This window comes from Onychomys torridus, chromosome 3 (genome assembly GCF_903995425.1).
Source record: "Onychomys torridus chromosome 3, mOncTor1.1, whole genome shotgun sequence".
Taxonomy (NCBI): Eukaryota; Metazoa; Chordata; class Mammalia; order Rodentia; family Cricetidae; genus Onychomys; species Onychomys torridus.
Window position 1 is genome coordinate 74,102,217 of NC_050445.1, and position 25,586 is coordinate 74,127,802.

At 40.5% G+C, this 25,586-nt stretch overlaps 1 protein-coding gene across 1 annotated transcript in view; it reads left to right on the plus strand.

The window, feature by feature from the left end:
• Window positions 1–4,536, plus strand: part of Sema3e (semaphorin 3E) — a 118,485-nt gene extending 113,949 nt beyond the window's left edge. The window contains exon 17 of the mRNA XM_036181873.1: window positions 388–4,536. Coding sequence (XP_036037766.1) covers window positions 388–840 — 453 coding nt within the window. The 3' untranslated portion in view covers window positions 841–4,536. The remainder of the gene's footprint in view (window positions 1–387) is intronic.
• The last annotated feature ends 21,050 nt before the right edge of the window (window positions 4,537–25,586 follow it).

The following is a 25,586-nucleotide window of genomic DNA, read 5'->3' on the forward strand; positions in this document are numbered from 1 at the left end:
TTAAAAAAAAAAAAAAAAAGGCAAATTTTCACTCTGCTTTAATGTCGACTGCTATGCTGATGTGGATTGTTTTTCTCAGACTCATTAAGGTGAATGCTCTGTCATGTGCATGCGCTTAGCTCTTTATTGTGCTGGTGAGAAATAACCTCAATGTCATTGATAAATGTAGCTTCCAACGTAAAAGGGGACAGGGCACATACACAGGACTCATTTAATTACTTAGCACCTTTGTAGACCGTCATAATCACATGGTGTGATCATGAAGGGGAGAAAGAAATAAGTAACGGAAGGGACACAGGTTGATGTTTTCTGAACTACACAACACTCCGTTGTCACTTGTTTATTTACTCGTTGGTTTTTGTTTTTTGTTTTTTGGGTTTTTTTCAGGTGAAGACAGATGACAGAGTGGTGAAGATGGACCTGGGTTTGCTCTTCCTCAGAGTGCGCAAAGCAGATGCGGGCACCTATTTTTGCCAGACGGTAGAGCACGGCTTTGTCCACACTGTGCGTAAAATCACGCTGGAGGTGGTGGAAGAGCAGAAGGTGGAGGGGATGTTTCACAAGGACCCCGAGGAGGAAAGACATCACAAGATGCCCTGCCCCCCTTTAAGCAGTCTACCTCAGGGCACGAAACCCTGGTACAAGGAGTTCATGCAGCTGATTGGCTACAGCAACTTCCAGAGAGTGGAAGAATACTGCGAAAAGGTGTGGTGCACAGATAAGAAGAGGAAAAAGCTAAAAATGTCTCCCTCCAAGTGGAAGTACGCCAACCCCCAGGAAAAGAGGCTCCGCTCCAAAGCCGAGCACTTCCGCCTGCCCAGGCACACGCCGGACTCCTGAGGGCGCCCCCTGGCGGCTGCCGCGGGACGAGCCTGGAGACCTTGAAAGGGAAGAGAAATCCAGGGACTGACAGCGGGGACGCCTTTGCAGGGCTCCGAGAGGCGGGAAGCTGTTTTAAGTTATTCTGCACACTCATCCTCCTGTACAAACCGCGCACAGTACTAGTACTTACGCGAGTGCATTGCTTCAAAGGCTTCACTTTGTATTTATCAACACATGACCGTGGCTGTAATTTTGAGTTTGAGCTGCTTTTCAGGGAAATAATTTCACCATTGGAATATTTAATATAATTATAATATTAAAGAAAAAGTTATAGATTTTCATAATCAAAAAAATGTAAAACTAAATAAGCTTTAATCTTTCTGGAGTTTTCCTTGTAACCATAAGGTAAAATGCACAGAATATCAGATACTTTAGGATTCTCCTGTGAACTTCCTGTTCTGTTATGGATTTTTTTAAGCCATGTGTTTTAAGTAGCTGTGTTGTGATTGCTATAAACCAACCGTAAAAGCAACCTGCGACCCGCCGTTCTAAGACTTGTTCCTTCCATGAGACATTCACTAAACTGTATTAAATACTTCTGTTTTATAAACAAGACGTAGCCTTTAAATTTCACTCCAGCGTGGAAGGAAGGAAGGAAGATAATCTTTCAGAAAGATATTTCAAATAATGTCAACCATTGAAAGTAGAATTCTAATCAAAAGGTCTGTGCTGCCCTCTTGTGGTAGAAGAAGGCATAGTCGCTTATAGAGATGTTTGCGCAATTACCCCGCAAAGATTTGAAATATTGTATGAGCAGATATATCTAGTTCATTTTCAGAAAACTCAAATAAGAGAGAAAAAACATAATGCTTATACCACGGTTTAATATGGAAATAGTATGCTTGTAGATAGTTCATGCCTTTAAAATACAGTGACGATATTAGCAGCATTCGAGCTTTTAAAACGTAAAAGGCTAGCTTGTTGCCGACCAACCCTTCCCCAAAACCCGAAATACTGGAAGTGTGCTTTCCTGTCAAGGAACTATCAAAGCATTTTCCTCTCATTTTCTATGAACAAAAATTGCTTCTTTATTCATTTAACTACTGAAATCTTCAGAGAATCATTATCTTTGTCTTATAATTACCAAAATTTATATTTTTCAGAATGTTTATTTCTTGAAATCTTTCTTCTCTGTATTTTACAGAGTTACCTTTCTAAAATATGAGACTTTTCAGGTAAATAAGAGTAAAGCAAGTATATAACAGCATTCAAGAATAGCTATTCAGACATCACACTTAAATATTTAGGTCTGCTATCTCAGTATGCCATATAATTAAGAATATAAGGTGTTGAAACTCCTAATGGATGTATTTTTCACTCTAAGATGAGTATTACTCACACAAATCGTCCACAGAGGTTTTTAAAGTCCAGAATTTCTAAAACGTAAAGAGAAAATTTACCTCCTCTGAAAAGGTCATGTGTTATTGCCCCCAGAATCCACGAGGGGTCACTGTTGTCCACCAAAAGTAATTGAAAAACCACTTGACTTGGAAGCTTTTTAAAATACTGTATTTCAGGAATACAAGGAAGCGGAGGGAGATGGGGAATTAAAACTATAAACACAATTCACTAGTTCCTAAGGAACATGCATGTCTGGAATCTTCCAAGGGGACAGACAAATCCATGTAAGAAATTTTAAGACAATTCTTCCACTAAGCAAATTAAAGATAAGGGGAAGATTTTCTCTTAGATCCATGTTGAATAATAAAATGAAGTAAATCAGATATACATAAGCACATTCTAATCTTAATGCGCTGGTAGGCAGTTAAAGAGGAAAATGATGACATTGTGAGCTAAGAATTTAAACACTTTTTTAAAACAATCATTAAATGCACATTAAGATTATGTGACTAAAATAAGACATTAATCAGAAAAAATTAAATTAAATGACTAAAGGTTGTTCTGGGAAGATAAGTTCAATCCAAAGACAGTTTTAAAATGTATCAATTAAAATGAAATCTGACAAAATGTAGAAGGCCTGGGTCCAAATTTAAGTAGAACATTATGATATATAAATATATGTTTATATGTACTATATTCATGTATTATACATGCTTCTATATACCTGTTTATGGTAGCTGCTTAAAACCATGAGAGAGAGAGAGAGAGAGAGAGAGAGAGAGAGAGAGAGAGAGAGAGAGAGAGAGAGAGAGAATGCAGTTTCAGTTTCCAAGGACAACAGATGTAACACTGTTTCTGGCCCTCTCTGCTCACCACCCTTGCTGGTAGACTGCTGAGTAGGATTAAGACAAATCACTAGCCCCTTTCAAAGTTCAAACCAACAGGATACAAATCAGCTAAGTATTTTTAAAAGTCTTAAGCCTGTCATAAGCATCTCTAGCCTTTTGATGGTCCCAGGGTTAGAATTCAAAACGACTCCCCTTTGAAAAGAATTCCATTGAACCTTGAACTCAGGCACGTTATCTGTATGACTCTGTCAAAGGTGATAAGAGCTAACCTTGAGCTACCCAGACATGACCTTGATGAAGAAAATAGATCCTCAAAGCACACAACTGACCTAGGATTCCAACTTCCCATCCCTGTTTCCAAGGGGCCCTTTGTATGGCCAGTCTCCTGCTTCTCCAGAGCCCAGGGACCATAAACTGAGTTGCCCTCTCCCTCAATATAATGCTACTACCTACAGCAGGCCCACACTTAAAAGGGAGGTCATGACCTTGGGAGTCATTTCCATGCCTACTCTTCTGCAATGCTATCTTTTTTCTTTGGCACCGACACTGAATATTTCAAGGAGAAATTTTCAATTTTACAACAGGAAAGAAAAATAGAAATAATTCTAACAAAGCCAGAGCAGAGGATTAAAAGTCTACATTGGTTTTGTGAGTTTCAATGAACAGAATATATGTGATCAACACTACACATCACACTAAACGTCTTCCTTTCCATAACTGGCTAAATCAGTAGGGCGCTTTTACTGGGTATTTAGCAGTTGCTGTAGGGTGCAGAGTTTTGTAAATCTTCATAGTAATTATGAATACTAGTAAAATTTGTGCAGTATAACAAATCAGTTTGAATGTTAGTCTGAAGCATGAGAGAAACACAGTTGTTGACTTTAGAAATGTATCTTTGGCCTGTCAAACATATGGAGTACTTAGTGATATATAGATCTTTTACGTCCCAGGTAACCATCACACTGTGATGAAGAAGGGTCACCGGTTCCTGTTAAATCTACTCCCCATTTTTCAGGCTAATAATTGCTGATTTGAATCAGATATAAATGTTATATTCTCCATAAACTCTCTTTTGCTTGTAGCAGCATTAATATATGAACATATATTAATATAAGAACATATATTAATATGTTCTTATTGTTTTGGGAGGACAGCTTTACATACTGGCTTTCATTTTACATAGAATGACTTAGCTCTGAGCTAGAACACAATTCTGGAGTGTCGTTGTCTTGTGGTATCTCTTGTCTCTTTAGCAGAGTCTATAAAGCATGTGCCATATTGTTTCTTTCCACCCATGGTAAGCTCCGAGACTCATCACCTGGTGATGGGAAACAAGGACCAGTGACTGTGTGTCTCCGTGACCCTCACTTCGATCCACCACCCTCCACTACACAGTCTGTACTATTCAATGGAATTTCTATTTGGTTCAGCTTAGATGAAAAAGAAATAAATATTCTCCAAAATATTAAAAGCTACCTGAGTAGTATTTTCTATCTTTCTTCCTTCCCTCTCTCACTCTTTTTCTCCCTCCCTCTACCCTTTACTCCCTTCCTCCCTTCCTCCCTTCTTCCCCCATCCTTCCTGCCTCCCTTCCTTTCTTTTCCAGATGAGCACATTCCTTTCAAATAGCCTGATGGAAGCTGGAATGCCCAGCTAAAGGGCTATCTTCAATTTAGAATAGAATTCAATGTTCTTTCTGAGAAATTATTATTTTTTCCAAGAAGGAAAGATATCATTAATCCCTCTTTATAGCAGTTGACTGTATTTAGGTCATGCTAGATTGCTGTGATGTTCGGATGTGGCTCTGTCTCACATCAGCCTTCATGGTCAAGGCACTTCATTATTATCCATCCTCCAACCTCCTACAACATTATCACTAGGCCAGTCCTCAGGGCCAGTTTTCTGTAAGTACCCTAGCACAAAGCAGAGACCTACAACCCAGCAGGGCAGATTTGGGTTGTGTCCTGAACCACATTGGTTTAGGTGTACGTTCAATGCACTTCTAGGACTAGGAAGGCCCTTGCAGCTATGAAATTCAAGACAATACTCACATCAGGCTTATCTAACCTAAGTAACCTCTCACAGGTGTGCCTGAAGTGTCGTCTCTAAGTCAGTTCTAGATCCTGTTAAGTTGACAATAAATAAATATAACCATCATATTCCTGGTGGCTAGAACCATCCTGAACCAAAAGAAAAACAAACAAACAAAAAACATACATTACTTAATTCAAAACATACCGTCAGCTGGAATCTACAAACTTGCCTGACATTACCATCAAAACAGTCACATTAGAACAAAAATTCACAATAGAGAGCCATAAAGTTAGGCTACACCCCTTAGACTACTAATTTCTAACGAAGGTGTGAACAAAAGCCAATCTTTTAAATAAATGTTGTCAATTTTTGGTACCCACATGCCAAAGCATGAAGGTAGACACCATTTCCTGGGCAGTAGGGGCAGGAGCAGGGTTTCATGTAGCCCAGGCTGGTCTCCTTCAACTGTTTGTTTCTTGACTTTCTTGACTTTTTTAAAGAGATTTAATGATTTCTTCTTCAAGGATCTCTATGGTCATCATCAAATTGGTTTTAAGGTCATTTTCTTGTGCTCCAGCTGTGTTGGAATATTCAAGGCTTGCTGTCACGGGATGGCTGGGCTCTGGTGGTGATATATTACCCTGGCTGCTGTTGATTGTGTTCTTATACTTACATTTAGGCATCTGGATTTGAAGTGATTATGGGTCTAGGTGACAGCTTCTGGGTTTGTCTATGTTGGATGGGTGTTTTCTTTCTTGGTTTCTGTTTCCTCTCTGGTCTTCTGGCTGGAGTGGCCTGTGGTTGAGTAGAGGCTCTTCTCCCAAGTTGGAGGCTGGACTTCTGATGTCCTGGATGACCTCTGGTCCAGCAAGGGGTAGCCACTAAGTTGGAGGCTGGAGTTCTGGCTATGTGCATGGCTTCTGATCATGGCTTCATCCTCTGTGGTTCAGGATGCTGTCCTGGCTTCTGGAGTTGTAAGAGGCTTCTGTCTGTTTTTTTAGGGACCTAGCCTGGTTTGTGGGGTTCAGGATGCTTGTCTGGCTTCTGGGGGATAGGAGGCTTCTGCCAGAGGATATGGAAACAAGGAGGGGACAGGAGGTTGGGGTCATGCTGGGCGGGCACAGGCAAGGTGAAGAAGCAGTCTTACCTGAGGTTCAGGGAGCTGGCTTGACCTCTGGTGGGGTAGGAAGTTTCCACCAGAGGTGGGACCAGGACAAGGTGACCCCAGACTGGTCTCAACATCTTCATGCACTCACTTCACTCTGCTGAACTTCTAATTCTCTTGCCTCTACCTCCCAAGTGCTAAGATTATAGGCAACACAGCTTCACAGTATATTTCCTGAAAGACTCAAGAGTTGGTAAAGTCAAGGTAGAATTTTGGGATAAATAACAAAGCATAAGCAACAGTCAAAACAATAAATATTTTATATTCATGATCAGCTTTTTTTCCAGGCTATGTGTATTTTCCAAGTCTGCTACATTTAATGTTATGAAACAACCTGAGACCCCTTTGAGGTAGTTGTGATTACCTACCTGATGAGGTACTGAATGAGGAAACCAGTGTCATGTATAAATTCTAGACTCCAGGAGAGAAGTTACACCTGGACATTTGCACAAAAGAACAGGGACTCTCTGAGACGTCCTGTGTGTCCCGCTTCTCTGAGCTCTTTCCTTCAGACCACCCTTCCCTGGGGCTCACACATCTCCTCCTTGACCTGTCCTCATGCTTTCTATACCCATAGCTGCAACCTTCATTTTAGAGCACACACTGGATATTGTCTCACTGCCCCCAAGCCCGTGAAATAGCTTCTATGCTGTGGACATGAAGCTCAAACTCCTAAACTTGTTTTCACCTTTTCTCCTGACTTAATGATATTTAAACTCATGTCAATTCCTTCCACACATCTCTCCCATCTTTCCCATCCTTAATTCTATTTCTTCATAAACCTTCCTACCCACGTCTTTGTTAGAGTTTTTGTTGCTATGAAGAGACACCATGACCATAACAACTCTCATAAAAAGAAAATAGTTAATTGGGGCTAGCTTATAGTTCAGACATTTAGTCCATTATCATCATGGCAGGAAACACTGCAGCATGCAGGCAGATATGGTGCTGGTAAAGTATCTGGGAGTTCTACATTTGGATTGACAGGCAGCTGGAAGAGAAATTGACACAGGGTCTGGCTTGAGCTTCTGAAACCTCAAAGCCTACCTCCTGTGACACATTTCTTCCAACAAGACCACACCTACTCAAACAAAGCTATACCTCCAATAACACCACTCCCTATGAGTCTATGGGACCATCTTTTCTTCAACACCACCACTCTACCTCTCACCAAGAAAGGCAGCAGTACATCACGACCCCTTGATCTTTTGTAGTCAAGCTTTACATGTGGCCACTGCTCTTTGTGTGAAAGTTTCTTAATAGCAGCAACAATGCTTTGTTCTCCCCTGTCCCTGAACTTAGTGTGGCCGTTGGTCATGGACACCAACTCACTAATTGCATCATGAATAAATTAGTCTATTAGGCCATACTTGTCATGAAGGGATTCATGAATATTCTGAAATTATAGTTAGTTTTTATTCTGGAGTAAGGTCTACATGGCTCTTATTAATTATTAAAGGAATCCTTGACCCAAAGTTCAAGTACAAGTCTATTATATAATCCATCCAATTATAGATTGTAACACAAAAACACAGGGGTGTTAAATGACTTTTTAAAGTGAAGACCCAGCATGAGGAGGCAATGCAGATCATCAAATGATACTCTCTCATGTAAAGGGCACACTGTCCCATCCTATCAAATCAGACAGCACAAAGGATTTTAAATGAATGAACAAAACATTTGAGTACAACAGCAATCAATAAAAACGTGCATTATTTGTAGCAATCTATAGAGTGCTCAGTTCATTTACCCATGAGTCCAAGCTAACAACAGAAAGTGTGTTGCTGAGATTGAGCAAAAGGATGTGCGAACACACAGATGACGGATGAGCAATTGGTTATCTAGAGGGTGATCCTATCATTTTGAGACAAGTACAAGAAGAAGCTTTTAAAATGTAGACAATGTTTATTCCCATGTGTGGCTAGGCATCAGAGGAAGACAGTTCCAGGGTTGGTTGACATAGCCCTGTCTTCAGAGGACCAGGTGATCTACTGCGGCTTGTCCACTAGAGGAACTGCAGAGACAGGGTTTAAGTCAACAGAAAGTATTAACTGGCTGGCAGCTACACTGCCTGTTAGGAGTCCCAGTGTAGCACCAAGTCTTTCTTGAGGTGAGCTTTTAAACACAAAAAGACGTATTTTGGGTTTTTCATACTTTAGTCAGCAGAAATAATTATCAAGAAGCAGAGCTGCAGAAGCCAAAAAGCAAGGTTAAAACATTTAGAGAATTTCTCAGAACTGTGGACTTGGATGGATTAGGTTTCTGTTTTCATTTTGGCCAGTGGTACTGTGTACATGCTGAGTTTTACATCCTGAATGGTACTACCATCATGGAGTCAGTTGTGCCCTGTTACAATTTCCATACATTCCTGTGCTGTTCTGGACACTGTTTTTGTCCTCGGGAAAGTGCTTTAAATATTTACTTTTACACATGAACAAGTGCAGAAACAGTATGCATTCCCCTGTCCAATCACATCACATCCTCTGGAAACACTCCACATTAGGATTGAGTCAACACCCACATCCAGAACCTGGAAACAATAAGGTCCAATCTATATGCAGAAGACAGCTAGACAAAGAACTCCACAGATGGGGACAGCTGGGGCCCCAGTGGATGTCATATGCTGGATATCAAAATCAGGCTAAAAAGGAAAGTTCGAATTAAAATTAGGAACACTGGACTGAGGTAGGTTTCCTACCTCTCAACAATTTAGAAAGCTAACTGCTTCAGAATCCAAGTCTGCAAAAATTATACTCAAAATATGTGGGAAAATATAGGTTACTTGGTGGACAATTACATGTTTGAAATTCTGCTACAAAAGTTTATAAGAAAGAAATATTTGGGGCCGCTTTCTGGAAATACTCTAACCACCACAGGCTGGTTAAGTAACAGAAGCAGAAGGGAAGGTGCTGACTCTGAAGACTGTTCTGAGTTTACATCGACAAAGCTCAAGGGGCCTCGCTTTCTCTTATCACTGGTCCATGGTGAAAAGATGGAAGCATGGAGCCATCTAAGGCTGTTCTGGAATGCCTGTTCCTGGTCACCTCACCACTGCTTGTATGAGTTAGTTGCAGAGGTACAGAAAAGCAAGAAATCCAGAGCATGTGGAAGGAGTCCTGGAGGGGGAACCGGATGATCTAAGCTCACACTGAGAGAAATGGCTAGGAAAAGCATTAGCTTCCCTAACTCTAAGAGAAAGCATATTTCATTGTTGTCTCCTGGAGGCCTGCTCTTTTCTAAAGTGAAGGGAAGGGTGTGGATCTGGGTGCAGGGGGAGTGGAGGGAGAGGGGAAACTGATGGGGATGTATTGTGTGAGAGAAGAATCTACTTTCAACTAAAAAGCAAATAGATACGTAAAATAGGGGATGGGTGGGATGATGTTGGAATGCTTGTCCTTTATAACCACATTTTATACTGAAAAATGATATTTTTTTTACAGTTTCTTTTGAAAATTTTTTAATTTTATAATTTAATTTAATTTTACATATCAGCCACGGAATCCCCTATCCTCCCCCCACCCAGCTCTCCCCTCAGCCCATTCCCTATTCCCATCTCCTCCAGAGCAAGGACTCCCCTGGGGATTCAGCTCAACTTGGTAGATTCAGTCCAGGCAGGTCCAGTCCCCTCCTCCCAGGCTGAGAAAAGTGTCCCAGCATAGGCCCCAGGCTCCAAAAAGCCAGCTCATGCACTAAGGACAGGTCCTGGTCCCACTGCCTGGGGGGCCTCCCAAACAATTCAAGCTAATCAACTGTCTCACTTATCCAGAGGGCCTGGTCCAGTTGGGGGCTCCTCAGCTATTGGTTCATAGTTCATGTGTTTCCACCAGTTTGGCTATTTGTCCCTGTGCTTTTTCCAATCATGGTCTCAACAATTCTCGCTCATACAATTCTTCCTCTTTCTCGATGATTGGACTCCAAGAACTCCACCTGGGGCCTGGCCGTGGATCTCTACATCTGCTTCTATCAGTCATTGGATGAGAGTTCTAGCATGACAGTTGGGGTGTTTGGCCATCCGATCACCAGAGTAGATCAGTTGGGGCTTTCTCTCAACCATTGCCAGTAGTATATTGGGGAGGTATCATTGTGGATTTCTGGGGACCTCTCTAGCACTTTGCTTCTTCCTATTCCCAAGACAAACATGGTATGTACTCACTCATAGGTAGATACTAGATGTAAAACAAAGGATGACTAGACTGCTACTTACAACTCCAGGGAGGCTACCTAGAAAACAGGACCCTAAGAAAGGCACAAGGATTGCCCAATGACAGAGAAATGGATGAGATCTACATGAGCAAACTGGATGTGTGTGTGTGTGTGGGGGGGGTAATGGAGGGCAAGGGTCTAGGGAAAGAGAGCTTAGAGGAGAGGGAGATCCCAGCTGGATCAAGAACAGAGAGGGAGAACAAGGTAAAAGAGACCATGATAAAGTAAAATGATATTTCAATGAGAAATCTGCTAAAATATCTTCCACAGTCAAACCACGACTTACTCTTAAAAACAAATAGCTTTTCCTTTAAACTTGATTTGATATCTTTATTGCTGTATAATTGATATGGAATAGGCTACATCTATTTATAGAATGCAGTTTGGCATTGATGTACTTCCATGAAAGCCCCACAGTTAAGGGAGAGAGTGCACACACTATCTTCAAAGGCTTGCCCTTGCTTTACTATGGTTAATTTCTCTGACCATAACCTCAAAACCTGTCTAGGTGACCAGTTATCTCTTCTTTGGCATCGTCAAGTATACAGTTAGTAGAATTGTATACAAATAGAAATACACAGCATATCCTTGTCTCATTTCCAGACTTCTCTAGAATTTACATGTCTCTATAATTTACTGCTTCTTATTTCTGAGCAATAGTCCGCTGAAACAGATAAAGAAAAATCTGATAGCTAGACACCTAGTTGCTTTCAGTTTTTATTACAAAGAGGACCCTGCATTTATGTGCATTTCTTTTTAAGCACATGCACATTTATTTTTCTTGAGTTCACCACCATGAACTGTCATTTATTTTATTGATCTTAGCAACTCTGATGAATGCAACAGGACATCTCAACTTAGTTTTGATTTTCATTTCCCTCATGACAAGTATGTTGAACATTTCTGTATTTCTCAGCCATTTGAGTTTACCCTTTTTGTTTATATCTATACTCCATTCCCCCACCCCCACATTGGATTATTTGTTATCTTACTATCTAGTGTTTTTCAGTTCTTTATACATTTTGGATAATACCCTCTATCAATTTGTGATTGGTAAAAATCTTTTCCCATTTTGTAGGCTGCACTTTGTCCAAAAGACAGTGTCCTTTTGAAAGATTCCCAGAGGAGATCTTCCCTCAGGAGAGACCCCGAACCCAAGGAACACGCTGAAACCATCCATCAGATGCAAACAGCAAGAGGGTTTATTTGAATACACAGGTACCTGGGGCGACTTCTCAGAGGACTTGCGCACCTTCCTAGGGAAAGGGGGACTTTTTATAGGATCCCAGGGGCAGAAGCGCGGTTACAGAAGCGAGAAGCATAGTTACAGGGTTCCCATTGGTTGATTCAAATAAGGCCAGGGTGAACTTGGGGACATCTCGGAATTTGGATGTGTGTGGCTGACCTGGCCTTGTCTAGGGCACAGTGGTGTTTTCCTAGCCCAACTGTCTATTCCCCAAGGCCAGGTGGCCCACCATAGATATCCTGTTTTGACTCAATGGTTTCTCTCCCAAGGCCGGGTGGCCGACCATAGTTATGAACTCCTGTTTGGCCTTCTTCCCCTGAACCGCAGATATCCTGTTCTTTATGTTTAAGCCTTGCAAAATGGCGTTACAGCAGTCAAGCTAAAGCTATTGTAGGGGGTCTTTCACTTTGCCATGCAGAAGCTTCTCAGTTTCATGAGGTCCCATGTATTAGCTGTTGATCTTAGTGCCTGAACTAATGGAATTCTGTTCAGAAAGTCTTTTCCTGTGTCAGTGAGTTCAAAGCTATTCCCCACTTTCCTTTCTGTCAGGTTCAGTGTATCTGGTTTTATGTTGAAGTCTTTGATTTGTTTGGAGTGGAGTTTTGTGCATGGTAATCAGTATGGATCCATTTGAATTCTTCTGCATGCAGCAATCCAGTTTGAAAAGTACCATTTGTTGAAGATGCTGTCTTTTTGCTATGTGTATTTCTGTACTTGTCAATAATCAGGTGTTCATTGGTTGTGGATTTATGTCTGGGACTTCAGTTTGAGTCCACTGACATGTGTGGTTTTATATTGTACCATGCTTTTTCAAGTTAGTACATCTTGACATCAGAAATAACTCCAGCAGTTCTTTTTTTTTTAATTGAGGCTTGCCTTATTATCCTTGGTTTTTATGTGTCCATAGGAAACTGAAAATTGTCTTTTCACGATCTGTGAAGAACTGCATTTGAATTTTGATGAAATTGTACTTAATCTGTAGATTTATTCTGCTAGAATGGCCATTTTTACTATGTTAATCCTACAAATCCCTGAGCATGGGAGATCATTTTATCTTAGAATATCCTCTTCAATTTCTTTATTTCATGTTGTAAAGTTTTTATCATACAGGTCTTTCACTTGCTTTGTTAGAGTTACCACAAGATACTTTATAATATTTGAGGCTATTGTGAAAAGTGTTGCTTCTCTGGTTTATTTCTCAGACCATTTGTCATCTGATATAGGAAGGCTACTGATTTTGTGAGTCAATTTTATATCCAGCTACACTGCTAAAAGCATTTATCGACTGTATAAATTTGCCAGTGGACTTTTTAGGGTTATTCATGTATACTGTCTTCTCACCTGCAAGTAAGGATACTTCAGCTGCCTTTCTAACTTGTATCTCCTGGTCTCCTTCAGTTGTCTTATTGCTCGAGCTAGAACTTCAAGGACTACATTAAATAGCGATGGAGAGAGGACAAGCTTGTCTTGTTCCTGATTTTCATTGAATTGCTTTGAGTTTCTCTCCATTTAAGTTGATGCTGACTGCAGGATTGCTGCAAACGGTCTTTTTTTATGTTTAGGTATGTCCCTGTACCCTTAATCTCTCCAAGACTTTCATCATAAAGGGGTGTTGGATTGTGTTAAAGGCCTTTTCCCTATCTGAGATGATCATGTGGTTTTTTTTTTTTTAACCTTCAGTTTGTTAATATGGAAGATTACCTTTATTGACTTATGTATATGGAACCATTCTTGCATCTATAGTAGGGAAGCCTGCTTGATCATGGTGGATGATATTTTTGATGTGTTCTTGGATTGAGTTTGCTAGTATTTTATTGATAACTTTTGCATTTATGTTCATTAGGGAAATATGCCTGTAATTCTCTTTATTTGTTGAGTCTTTATGTCGTCTGGGTATCAGGGCAATTTTGTCCTCATAAAACAAATTGAGCAATGGTCCTTCTATTTCATGGAATAGTTTGCTCAGTAATGGCATTGATTTTTCTTTGAAACTCTGATCATTTCTTGCCATCTACTCCTTTTAGGTGTGATTCTTCTTTTTGTGCTAGAGCTTTTGGGTATGCTATTAAGTTGCTGGTATGAGATATGAGATCTCTTTAATTTTTTCTTTTTCTTTTTTTATGTAGGCACTTAGTGACACGAAATTCCTCCTTACAAACCACCTTCATTGTGTTCCCTTATTTTGGATATGTTGTATATTCATTTTTATTCAATTCTAAAAAGTCTTTAATTTCTGTCTTGACTCATTTTTCAACCAGTAGTGAGTTGTTCATTTTCCATGAGTTTGTAAGTTTACTGTTCTTTCTGTTGTTGATATCAAGCTATAACCAGTGATGGTCAGACAGGAAGAATGTGTGTGTGTGTGTGTGTGTGTGTGTGTGTGTGTGTGTGTGTGTTGTGTACATGGTCAGTTTGGGGAAAGTTTAACAAGGTACTGAAAGTAAGGTAAAGTTTTTTCAGTTGGGGTAGAATGCTCTGTAAATATCTTTTGGGTCCATTTGGTTTTTGAACATAAGTTAGCTCCAGCACTTCTTTATTTAGTTTTTGTCTGCTAGACTTTTCTATTAATGACAGAGTAATATTGAAGTCTCCAATTATGAGTGTGTGAGGGTCAATATATGATTTAAGCTGTAGCAATGTTTTGTTTACAAATTTGGGTACCCTTGTGTTTTGTGCATAGATGCTAATAATTGCAATCTCTTCAGTAGATTTTTCCTTTGATAAGTATGTAGTTTCCTTTCCCAATCTCTTCCAATTACTTTGGTTTGAGATCTATCCATCAGGATATACCACCTTGCTTCTTAGGTCTATTTCCTTGGAATATTTTTTCCCATTCTTTTACTCTAAGGTAATGTCTATCCTTGACGTTAAAGTGTGTTTCTTAGATGCAGCAAGAGGATGGATCCTGTTTTCACATCTATTCTAATAATTTGTTACTTTTTATTATGTAATTAAGACCATTGACATTGAGAAATATCAATGAGCAATGTTTATTAATTTATGTTATTTTGTTGTTATGGTCCTCCCACTCCCATCCTGTGTGGTGTGTGTTTCCCTTCTTTTAATTTTCTGGTTTGGGATGATTTAGTCCTTGTGTTTTTTAGTGTGTGGTTAACTTCTTTTGTTTGGAGTTTTGCTTCTATTACTTCCTGTAGGGGTAGATTTTGCTTAAGTTTGTTTCTATCATGAAATGTCCCATTTTCTCCATCTATTGTGATTGGAAGTTTTGCTGGGTATAGTAGTCTGTGCTGCATTCATAGTCTATTAGAGTATTTATAACACATGTCCAGGCTCTTCTGGCTTTTAGAGTCTCCATTAAGAAGTCAGCTGTTATTATAATAGATCTACCTGTATATGTTACTTGGTATTTCCCCTTGCACCTTTTAATATTCTTCCTTTGTTCTGTACATTTGGTGTTTAGATTTACATGTTGAGATGACTGTGGTGGTTTGAATAAGAATGGCTAATACAAATTCTTATATTTGAATGCTAATTCAGCAGGGAGTAATATTGCTTGAGAAAAATTAGGCCTTGTGACAGTAAGTGTGACCTTGTTGGAGGAAGTATGTCACTAAGGGTGGGATTTGAGGTTTCAAAAGCCCAAGCCAAGTCCAGTCTCTATCTCTCTCTCTCTCTCTCTCTCTCTCTCTCTCTCTCTCTCTCTCCCTGCTGCCTATGGATCTGGATTTATAACTCTCAGCTGCTTGTCCAGCACCATGTCTGCCTGCTTGCTGCCTTACTCCCCACCACTCTGTTAATGGTCTAAGCCTCTGAAACTATAAACAAGTCCCAATTACATGCTTTATTCTATAAGAGTTGCTGTGGTCATGGTGTCTTTCACAGCAATACTAACAGCTGGCTCCAGTAATCATGGTATTGCTATGATAGGCCTGACTGTGCTGTTTACTGGAAGAATATGGAAAACATTGTTATGTTGGACTAGAAAATTGGTTGGACACTTTAAATGAGGATTAATGTGTCATCCTAGTATGACATGGAAGACAGTGTTACTGAGGGTGATTGGGATGTAAAGGCCTGGCTCAAGATGTTTTGGAGGAAAGAAATACTAGTTAGAGACCTAGAAACATTCTTGTGATATTTTGATGAAGAATATGGCTGTTTTCTGACCTTGATTTAAAAAAAGCTGAGGTTAAATTGGAGAGTTTTGGATTAATGGTGTTAGTAAAGGAGATTTCAAGACATACTAGTATTGACTCTATAGTGTGATTATTAGTGGTCACTCATATCCATATTGATAAAGAAGCAAGCTGAGCAAGGAAAAATGCAAAATGTACAGTTTGAGAAGAAAAAGAGCACCAAAAAGTGTGCTAAGTCTAGTGCTCAAATAAAAGAAAAGCCTGGTTGTCCTAGAACTCATGATCCTCCTGCCTCTGCCTCCTTGACCAAATCATCCTGGCAGTATGGACAACTGCAATTGACTGGGAGGGTTCAATGTGTACAAATCAGTAAATGCAATATGCAATATAAACAAACTGCAAGAAAGAAATAAAAATGATCATCTCATTAGGCACAGAAAAGGACTCTGCAAAAAAATCCAATACCCCTTCATGATAAAGTTCCTGGAAAAGATTAGGGATACAAGGGGCATACCTCAATATAATAAAGGCAGTGTACAGCAAGACTATAGTCAACAGTCAGCATAAACTGAAATGGAGAGAAACCCAAAGCAGTTATACTAAAATCAGAAGTAAGGCAAGGTTGCTCATAGCAGTATCTTCAATAAATGGTGCAGATAAAACTGAATGAATGCATGTAGAAGAAGGCAAATAGATCCACAGCTATCACCCTGCACAAAACTCAACTTCAAGTGGACCAAAGACCTCAACATAAAACTAGGTACACTGACCCTGATAGAAGAAAAATTGGGGAATAGCCTTGAACTCATCGGCATAGGAAAAGACTTTCTGAATTCCATTATTACTGGTAGCAATATCAACAATTAATAAATGGGGCCTCATGAAACTGAGAAGCTTCTGCATGGCAAAGGACACCTTCTTTTGGACAAAGTGCAGCCTACAGAATGGGAAAAGATTTTTATCAACATCCTATCAGAGGCTAATATCCAAAATACATAAGGAGCTCAAGAAATTGATATCATAAACCAATTAAAAATGAGGTACATATTTAAATAGTTTTCTCAATAGAGGAAACTCAAACAGCTGAGAAACATGTAAAGAAAATTTCAACATCTTTAGCTATCAGGGAAATGCAAATCAAAATTACTTTGAGATTTAATCCTCCACTCATCAGAATGTCTAAGATCAATAATAGAAGTGACAGCTCATACTGGTGTGGATGTAGAGCAAAGGGAACACTCATCCATTGCTGGTGGGAGTGCAAACTTGTACAGCCACTATTTAAATCAGCATGGTGGCTCCTCAGAAAGTTAGGAATCAATCTACTTCCAGATCCAGCTATACCACTCTTGAGCATATACACAAAGTAAGCTTCATCCTACAAAAGGAACACTTGCTCAACCATGTTCACTGCTGCTCTAGTCGTAATAGCCAGAAATCGGGAATGACTTAGGTGTCATTCAACAGAAGAATGGATAAAGAAGGTGTGATGCATTTACACAATGGAGTATTACTCAGTTCTTTAAAAAAAAAATGACAATGAAATTTGCAGGCAAATGGATCGAATTAGGAAAATCATTCTGAGTAAGGTAAGCCAGACTCAGAAAGATAAATATGGTATTTATTCACTTATATCTGGATATTCACCATTTAAAAACATGATAAGCAAGCTACAATTCATAGACTCAGAGAGGTTAGGCATAAAGGAAGGATCTGGAGGTGAGTATGTGGATCTCCTGGGAAATAGAACAGATGTTATGGGTGGACTGGAGCAGTTGGGAGGAGGGATGAGAACAGGAGGATGAGGTGGGAAGGGGGAGGGTAGATGGGATTGGTTGAGGGAATGAGGAGAGAGACAGATAAAACTGAAGAACATTTGAGGGGCTCTGTGGAAACCTAGTGCAGTGAAAACTTCCTATAATACATGCAATTGATCCTAATGAAGTTTCCAAATAATGAGAGAGACAGAGTCTCAGTGGGCCATCTCCAATGAAGCTTCCAGTGCCAGGACTGGGTTTCATCCAATTGATTTGTTTTCCAAAAGGATCCTATGGAAATCCCCAAACAACCAAGGCTGTTGCCAAGACAATAGGTAGCTCTTTACAAACAGACAGCAAAGGCCCATTGCTTGCTGTGGATATCGTTCTGTGTAAATAAAGTTCTGATTGGCCAGTGGCCAGGCAGGAAGTATAGGCGGGACAAGCGAGTAGAGAATTCTGGGAAGTAGAAGGTTGGAGAGGGACACCGCCAGCCGCCGCCATGAGAAACAACATGTAAAGACACTGGTAAGCCACAAGCCATAAGCCATGTGGCAAAGTATAGATAAACAGAAATGGGTTAATTTAAGATAAAAAAGTAGATAACAAGAAGCCTGCCACAGCCATACAGTTTGTAAACAATGTAAGTTTCTGTGTGCTTTCTTGGTTGGGTCTGAGCAACTGTGGGACTGGCGGGTAAGAGAGATTTGTCCTGACTGGGCCAGTCAGGAAAACTCTAACTACAATTGCTGAAGACAACATGCACACAACTCATTTAACATGGAGGTTGAGCTAATCCTTACACAGAACCTTTACCCTGTGTTCTAGTGTCTTTAGTATGAGAAGACACTCTGTAGGTTACCAAAAAGGAAACTGAAGCATCAATACAACCATGAAAACCTTTGATTTACAATCTGTCCTGCCTGCAAAATACGTTATGGCAGTGGTGGCACAAAACTTGTGGGCATGACCAAGCAATGTCTGCATTCACTGAAGGTCAACTCCACAATATGGGACCCAGACCCAACACTGACCAAGAAACAGAGACTGAATAGCAAAGAGACCTAGGGTAAGACTACATCTATTGATCTAAATAAAAAAGCAATAAAATAACTTCTAATGACTCTCTCTTGCATTCATAGATCAGTGCCTTATTCAGCCATCATCAGAGAGGCTTCCTCCTGCATCAGAAGAGAACAAATACAGAGACCCATAGCCAGACATAATGCAGAGAGAGTGGTATCTTGGAACACATGAGATGTTTCCATCAAATCCCTCCCCTCAGAGAGCTGAGGGAATCCCACAGAAGAAGAGGCAGGAAAGAGTAGGAGACACTAAGGGGACAAAAACATGAGGAGAACAAGTCCCTCCAAAACAACTGGGCAAAGCTTGTATGAAATCACAGAGACTGAAGCAGCAATCACAGGACCTGCAGGAGAAGGTACCAGGTCCTCTGCATATATGTTACAGCTTTCAGTTAGTGCTTTTATAGGACTCCTGAATGTGGGACTCAGATTCTTGTGCCTTCTCTTGGGGCTCTTTCATTTTTCTGTTGGCTTGTCTTTTCCAACTTCTGTAGTACAGTTTTCATTCTATCATATTATATTTTATTTGGTATGTTTTGTAGTAATCTCTTAGAAGCCTGGTCTTTTCTGTCTAGAGACAGAAAGGGAGTGGACCCAAGCAGGAGAGGGACGGCGATGAATGGAGAGAGGGGAAACTGTATTCAGGTTATATTGTATTAGAAAAGAATCTGTAGCTAATAAAAGGAGAAAGAAATAAAGAAAAGTTTGTTGCTAAATGGCATTAAAGGAAGTGGTGACCTTGAGCCATACCCTGCCAAGTTAAGCTTCCAACCTGTAAAAAGGAATTAAAGAAAAGCTTAAACAGCGAGGTAAAGCATCAACAACAGAAAACTAATGCAGATGTAGTTGAATGAGGAGGCCATATTCCAGCCTCACTCAGCAGAACTTAGTGGCTTTGACCACATGGTTCTGGCTTTATAGTCAAGGATATAAAAAAGGGTCATGGAATCTCCCTCAGAAACTAAGGAAAGCTGCTAAGGCGAGGCATGCAGGAGGGATGTCCCTGCATGGAGGCCCAGAGAGGTCATTTTGTGCGATTGTGTGTGTTTACATACATGTATATTATTACATTTAATATTAATTAATTAATATAAGTAACAGTTAAGTCGTGAATTTGGAAGACAATGGAGACAGGACACAGCAAGAGTTGGAGGCAGAAGAGAGAGGGGTGAAAATTATGTAAATATAGTACTAATGTATGAAATTCTGAAAAGCTTCTAAAACTTAAAAGAAAAGATAAAATAACAAGGGAAAAACATTTCCCTTGGAGTAAGAAAAAGTAATCTGGAGTTAAAATTTTTAACACGAATCCCCAAACATTTGCTTTAGGACTTACTCAGGAAAATTAGAAAGGATGTCCAATAAATTGCCCTAAAAGCCAGCACACCAGCAGCAGTTTACTCTGTCATTTTCACTCTCAGAAGTGATTTAGCAGATATATTCTTGGGAGCAATTTGGAAATTAGCTTGGAGTTTATTTTTAAATGTGAGAATGTCTCATTTCTTGCACTAATTAATTCTATTTGAAGAGGACATACATCAGAAGACTGTAAATGTATTTATTCCGGTTTGCCATGTCTATATGTAGGCTAGCAATAGAAGCATTTCTAAACGCAGGACATCGGAACTGCCTTCCTTTGGCTGTGTTTTGTGCTAGAGCTTGCTGTTGCAGGAAAATACTATAGAATATTTTTATAAAATCCATAAATGAAAGACTGAGACACTTTATTGGTGAGATCACTCCTTAATATATTCCATGTATCCCTTTATCCTTAAAGTTGGAATGTGGAAGATACTTGTATTTGATTCACTATAAGACTGTTATGTTAAATCAACTTCTCTCTAAGTGCATGTCATAAACTGTCTGAATGCAGGATTTTAATATCAGTCTCTCACCAACACTTTTAACATAGATGATATAGACAGATGGATAATTAGATGATACATAGATGCTGTACGTAAATAGGCATTATATAGAAGACAATTTTTAATTAAAGAAACTTTTTCAAATTCTATCACTCATTACTCTCCCCAAGAAAATGTCTGAAGTCTCCATTATTTGTATAGAACAAAGCAAACACCATATCCATGGCAACTGATATATCTTCATTTTCTCTCCTGTATTTGATAACATGTACCAACAGAGAAAACTTACTGATGTATCAGGTCTTTTTGATTTTGTTATGGTTTCACTACAAAGCATTTCCCAAAAGGGTCATGGGCTAAATATTTAGTCACCAGCTGGTAGAGTATTTATTGAGGTGAAAAATGAGAGCTCTGGTCTCATCAGTGGATTATGAGTGTGCTATTCTCATTTGCTGACATGGCTGGAGCTGGTGGAATATTGGAGGTGAGGCTGATTGGTGTAAGTACCTTATTAGTGCCCAGCCCTCAAAAATAAGTCTTATAATCAGGCTTCTCTTTGCTTCTTAAATATTTTAAATAGTTTGTTTACTTTTGTGTATGTGTATGCATGACGTGGATGGGTGGTGATAGGCTAACATTGTGCACATGGAAATCAGAGGACAATGGTGTGGAGTTAGTGCCCTTACCTGAGATCAGTAGATTAAATTCAGGTTGTCAAACCTAAGAGCAAGCACCTTTACCTGTGGAGTCACCTTGCCATCTCTCTCTGGTTTTTGTCTTGCCCATTCTGAGGTGAGCAGCCTCTGTCACACACCCCAGCCACCATATGGCCAAGTTATGCTTCACTGCAGGCCCAAAGTAGTGCATCCAGGAGACCATGGTCTGAACACAATTAGGCCATAATCCCAGATAAACCTGTCATTCCTCAAGTTTCACATATGAGTTATTATGTTTCTGTGACAAAAATTAACTTGCTGTTTGTTATGTTCATGTCATGAGCCCCCCAGAGATCACCAGGAGTCTGCATTCATATGCAAAAGCAAAGAGCCTTTATTTCAAGCTCAAGCTTGAGTTCTCTGTCAGTTCCAACACAGCAGTTAGATGAGGGAGAGCATTGAGCTCAGTTGAGGCAGGGTTTTTAAGGAGTAAAGAATGGAGGTGTAAGGGAACTCCAGATTCAGATGGGTGTTGAACTCCTCATTGGGCAGGAGTAGGGCACAAAAGACTTGTCAAACAAGGATTGGTACTGGCATTTCTGCAAGGAAATTGGCAACCTATATACAGATTATGTAAACTATCCTTAATGTTCTAGAACATTTAGTACTTGTTAGTCTCAATTCTGATTGGTTTCCCACAGGGTACAGTTTGTGGCTTTTCCTGGTAATTGTAATGGTGAGGACTAGTCCAAGTATTGTTAGGCTACAGCCTGTCATGGCTACACTAACATTGTTAGGTCTCTTCACTGTCTTTATCTCCTGATGTGTGACAAATTAGAGATTCAAATATACTAATATTACAAAAGAAGTGGTTGCTATATTATCTCTAGCAACACTTGGATCTTTTTCATTAAAAGGTCCTAGAATATAAATATAATCCTTAAGAACAATCAATTATAATTTTGTGTAATGAAAAGACTTTGACATCCTTTCAAGTCCTTTTGGGTACCAGTGATTGGTCTCAGATGACTATGTACTATCTTCTGCCAAGTTCTCTCACAAAGATGGAGCCTAAAATATGTAGGAAGATCCAAGTGATGATTTTCTGTCGGATTAGGGCTGCACATGTATCTACTGACATTTTAATCGTCATCTGTGGCCCTGTAGCCCCCAGTCAGTATGCTTCTAGTCACTCAGGAGGAGGCCTAGAAGGCCTTTGGGTCCTGTGGCCCTGGCTCTGCTGCAGTTGGTTGTGATAAGTAGGTTTAAACTAAGTCATTTTATTTACCAACAAAGACTTGGAAGTCAGAAAGAGCTGCATCTCTTCACTTATCCCAAAACCAAAAAAAAAAAAAAAAATCAAAACAAAACAAATTTTTTTTAAAAATGAGCCATACTCTAGTCTCATTCCTTCCATTTAATCTTCTCTATCCAAATTCTTGGCTTCTCTATAATTCCAGTCAACTAGTCACTGGCTCCACTCCCTGATTCAAGAAGGACTTTATTGACAGTCTTCTTGGAGTGTCACAGTGCCATCAAATATCCTGCAACACTCAAGGGGTCCTGTGTTCGTAACTAAAGCACACCTTACATAGTCTGCATTTCCAGAGTCTTCCTTTTAATTAGATGTCATCATATTAAAATTTTCTATTTTCTCAAGAAAAAAGGTTACTTAACCTTCCAAATCACTGATGGTGAGTTACTTTAGGAGCTGGCTAAGTCCTGGACTCAGACTATGTATTTTGCTCAGACTACACATTCTACTTGAAGTACCATGTTGTCTCTTTTCAGTTATCTGTTGCAGCTTCCTGTGCCTTTCTGTATCTCCTTTCCTCAGAGAGTACAATGACTTCTATAATTTTCTTGAATTCATGTGTATGAGGACAGGCCCATAGGGTAAAGGAAATTGGCTCAAACCAGTTGCCAAGGCATGCACATAACATACTCCTTAAGAGCCAACCTGGAGTCTGCCTGAGGGCCTAGCAACGGACACTGTCAAGATTTTCTGATCATGCTTAGCTAATGAGGGGCAACCACACATCAATGGATTACTGTCAGAGGTCCTGATTGTCCCTAGCCAATGAGGGGTGATCATGCAATGTCACCAGATCAGGATGCAGTCTGGGTGCTGGGAGGAGGGTACATAAGACTTTCCCCATTACTGAATAAACAACTCTGCTGTTTGCCTTTCACCTAACTCCCACTGTCTGTGCTGTTGATGCCAGGTCTTCCCACCCCTCCTCCAAGGGAGCCATTAAAAGCCAGCAACATCTGGTACCTGAATGTGGGACTTCTGGCATGGGTTTTGAGCTCACCTTGGTCAGGGTCCTTCTTTTTCATTATGGCTGTGACTTTTGGGTTTTGATTTTTGTCTGTTTTTGCCATCATTGTTTATGGCACAAATAGTTACTTTTGCTTTCTCTGCACCAGTTCTGATCGTCTCTCTTCCTTTACTGCGGTACTAGGCAGCATCCCTAAGATGGTGTGTTTCAATGAGAAGGCCTCTCAATGTTGTGTGCTTCCAGTCCCTTTGGCAGGAAAGCATTGGGACCCCCTTTCTTTTCTTATTTTGTGTTGTCTGTCGTATTTGTCTGCCTGTCCATTAGGACGGCATATTTTTTCTGTTTTGGTTTGCCTGGTGCCTCTACATAAGGGCTGATACCCCAGGAGATGGAACCAAGGCTCAGCTCTTAAATGCTATCCTTTGTCTTGCAATATCTTGTGGGCATATAACTGTGGCCTAAAAAACCACAAAGTCCCCCACTAAGCAGAAAACATAAGGGTCTCATACAAATTTCCACCCTTGTTGACTATCATCTTCTGTCTGACTGTTGCTTGTCTGCTGTCTCCCTCTGCAAGATGGGTAACCACTTCATCACCTCCTTCCCTTCCATGTCTGACCTCTCTATGGTATCTGAGGAGGAGGAAGCAGACAGTTCCAGCCCTGCAAATCTATCAAGGAAAATGCAACTGCCATTAAGACCCCATGTGCTGCTTCCCCATTGGCCCCACTTCTGCTGCATGTGTCAATTCCCCTGCTGGGGTATCTCTGGGGTGATCTGCCTCAGGGCCTGCCTATCTAGGAGGCTGGCCACTGTCCTGCCCCACTGTACATGCCTCACTGCCCACAGCCAGTCTCATTTATAACCAGAAGGCCTGTGGAGGCTTATCCAGTTAACCTGCATCCAAATGCCTCTGTCCAGCCCTGTATCTCCACGCCTGTAGCTGAACTCTCCATCATCCTTAAGGCAGCTAATCATTCAGGCCCAGATTCACCTTACTTTGAACAGGTCCTCACTCAATAGGCAATGCAACTATAAACATACTTTGGTTGGTATAGTCTGCTCAAAGCTGTGCTGGATTAACTGGAACTCAGCTTATGATGATCAAGCAGAAGCTCAAGCATGAACGAACCTCTTAATTAACATTCTAGTGACCCTTGACATGCTCACTGGATGAGGTAACATTATCCATCCCATCCATCAGGCAAAGACTGGCCATCCAGCCTAGTACTACCAACAGGTTTCTGACCCCTGGCCTTCAAGGCTTTTAAGGCATGCATCCTCTAGGACCGTTCAGCTTACTTTCATAATCTTATCCAACAGCTAGGGAGCTCTTCACCCACTTCCTGGGCAGTGTCAATGAGGCAGTAGAGCACAGAGTGGATGCGTGCCCCATTAGAGAGGTGTTGATTAAACAGCTGACTTGGGAGGGGCTCAATGCCCAACCCTGTAATGTGGTTGCAGCTGTACATAATGAGGACATACATAAATGGTGCAGGCCACCTGAAATCTTGACTCCATATCGGCCCATCATCACTCTTACCACCTCCCTTGGATGCTCTCCTTACTGGCAGGTAGTATGCTAACAACACCCACAAGGGCCCCCAGATAGTAGAACTTGCTAGGGATGCAGCAAACCAGGCCATTTGCTACATGACTACCCCCAGGCAAAACCTAGGGTCCAATGCCCCAGATGCACTAAGGGATTTTATTGGGTAAAAGATTTGCAGGTCATAGCCTGCCAAAACACCAGCCTCTTTAAACTCTAGGTGAGGCACTCCTCAGCCCTGCCAGTAAGAGGAGGCTCTGATAATCAAAACTCTATTGGACAATGCCCATTTTTCCACACTCCCCAATGCTGACTGTCTATCTTGACGGACAAGCTGTCAGAGGCTTGGTGGACAAGGGTGCAGATGCCACCTTTATAACCACAAATGAGGTGCTTTGCTTCTCTCATTGGAAGTTTAAACCTGCCCCCCCATAAGTGGTGTGGGAGGCCAACAAGATTTTAAGATGACCACCCATCCAATCTTTTAGAACAATCTTGATAGCAAGCAGGGAGCCATTTGCCTTATCATTTCCACAGTACCTAGGAACCTGTGGGGCAGAGATATTTTGGAGGATA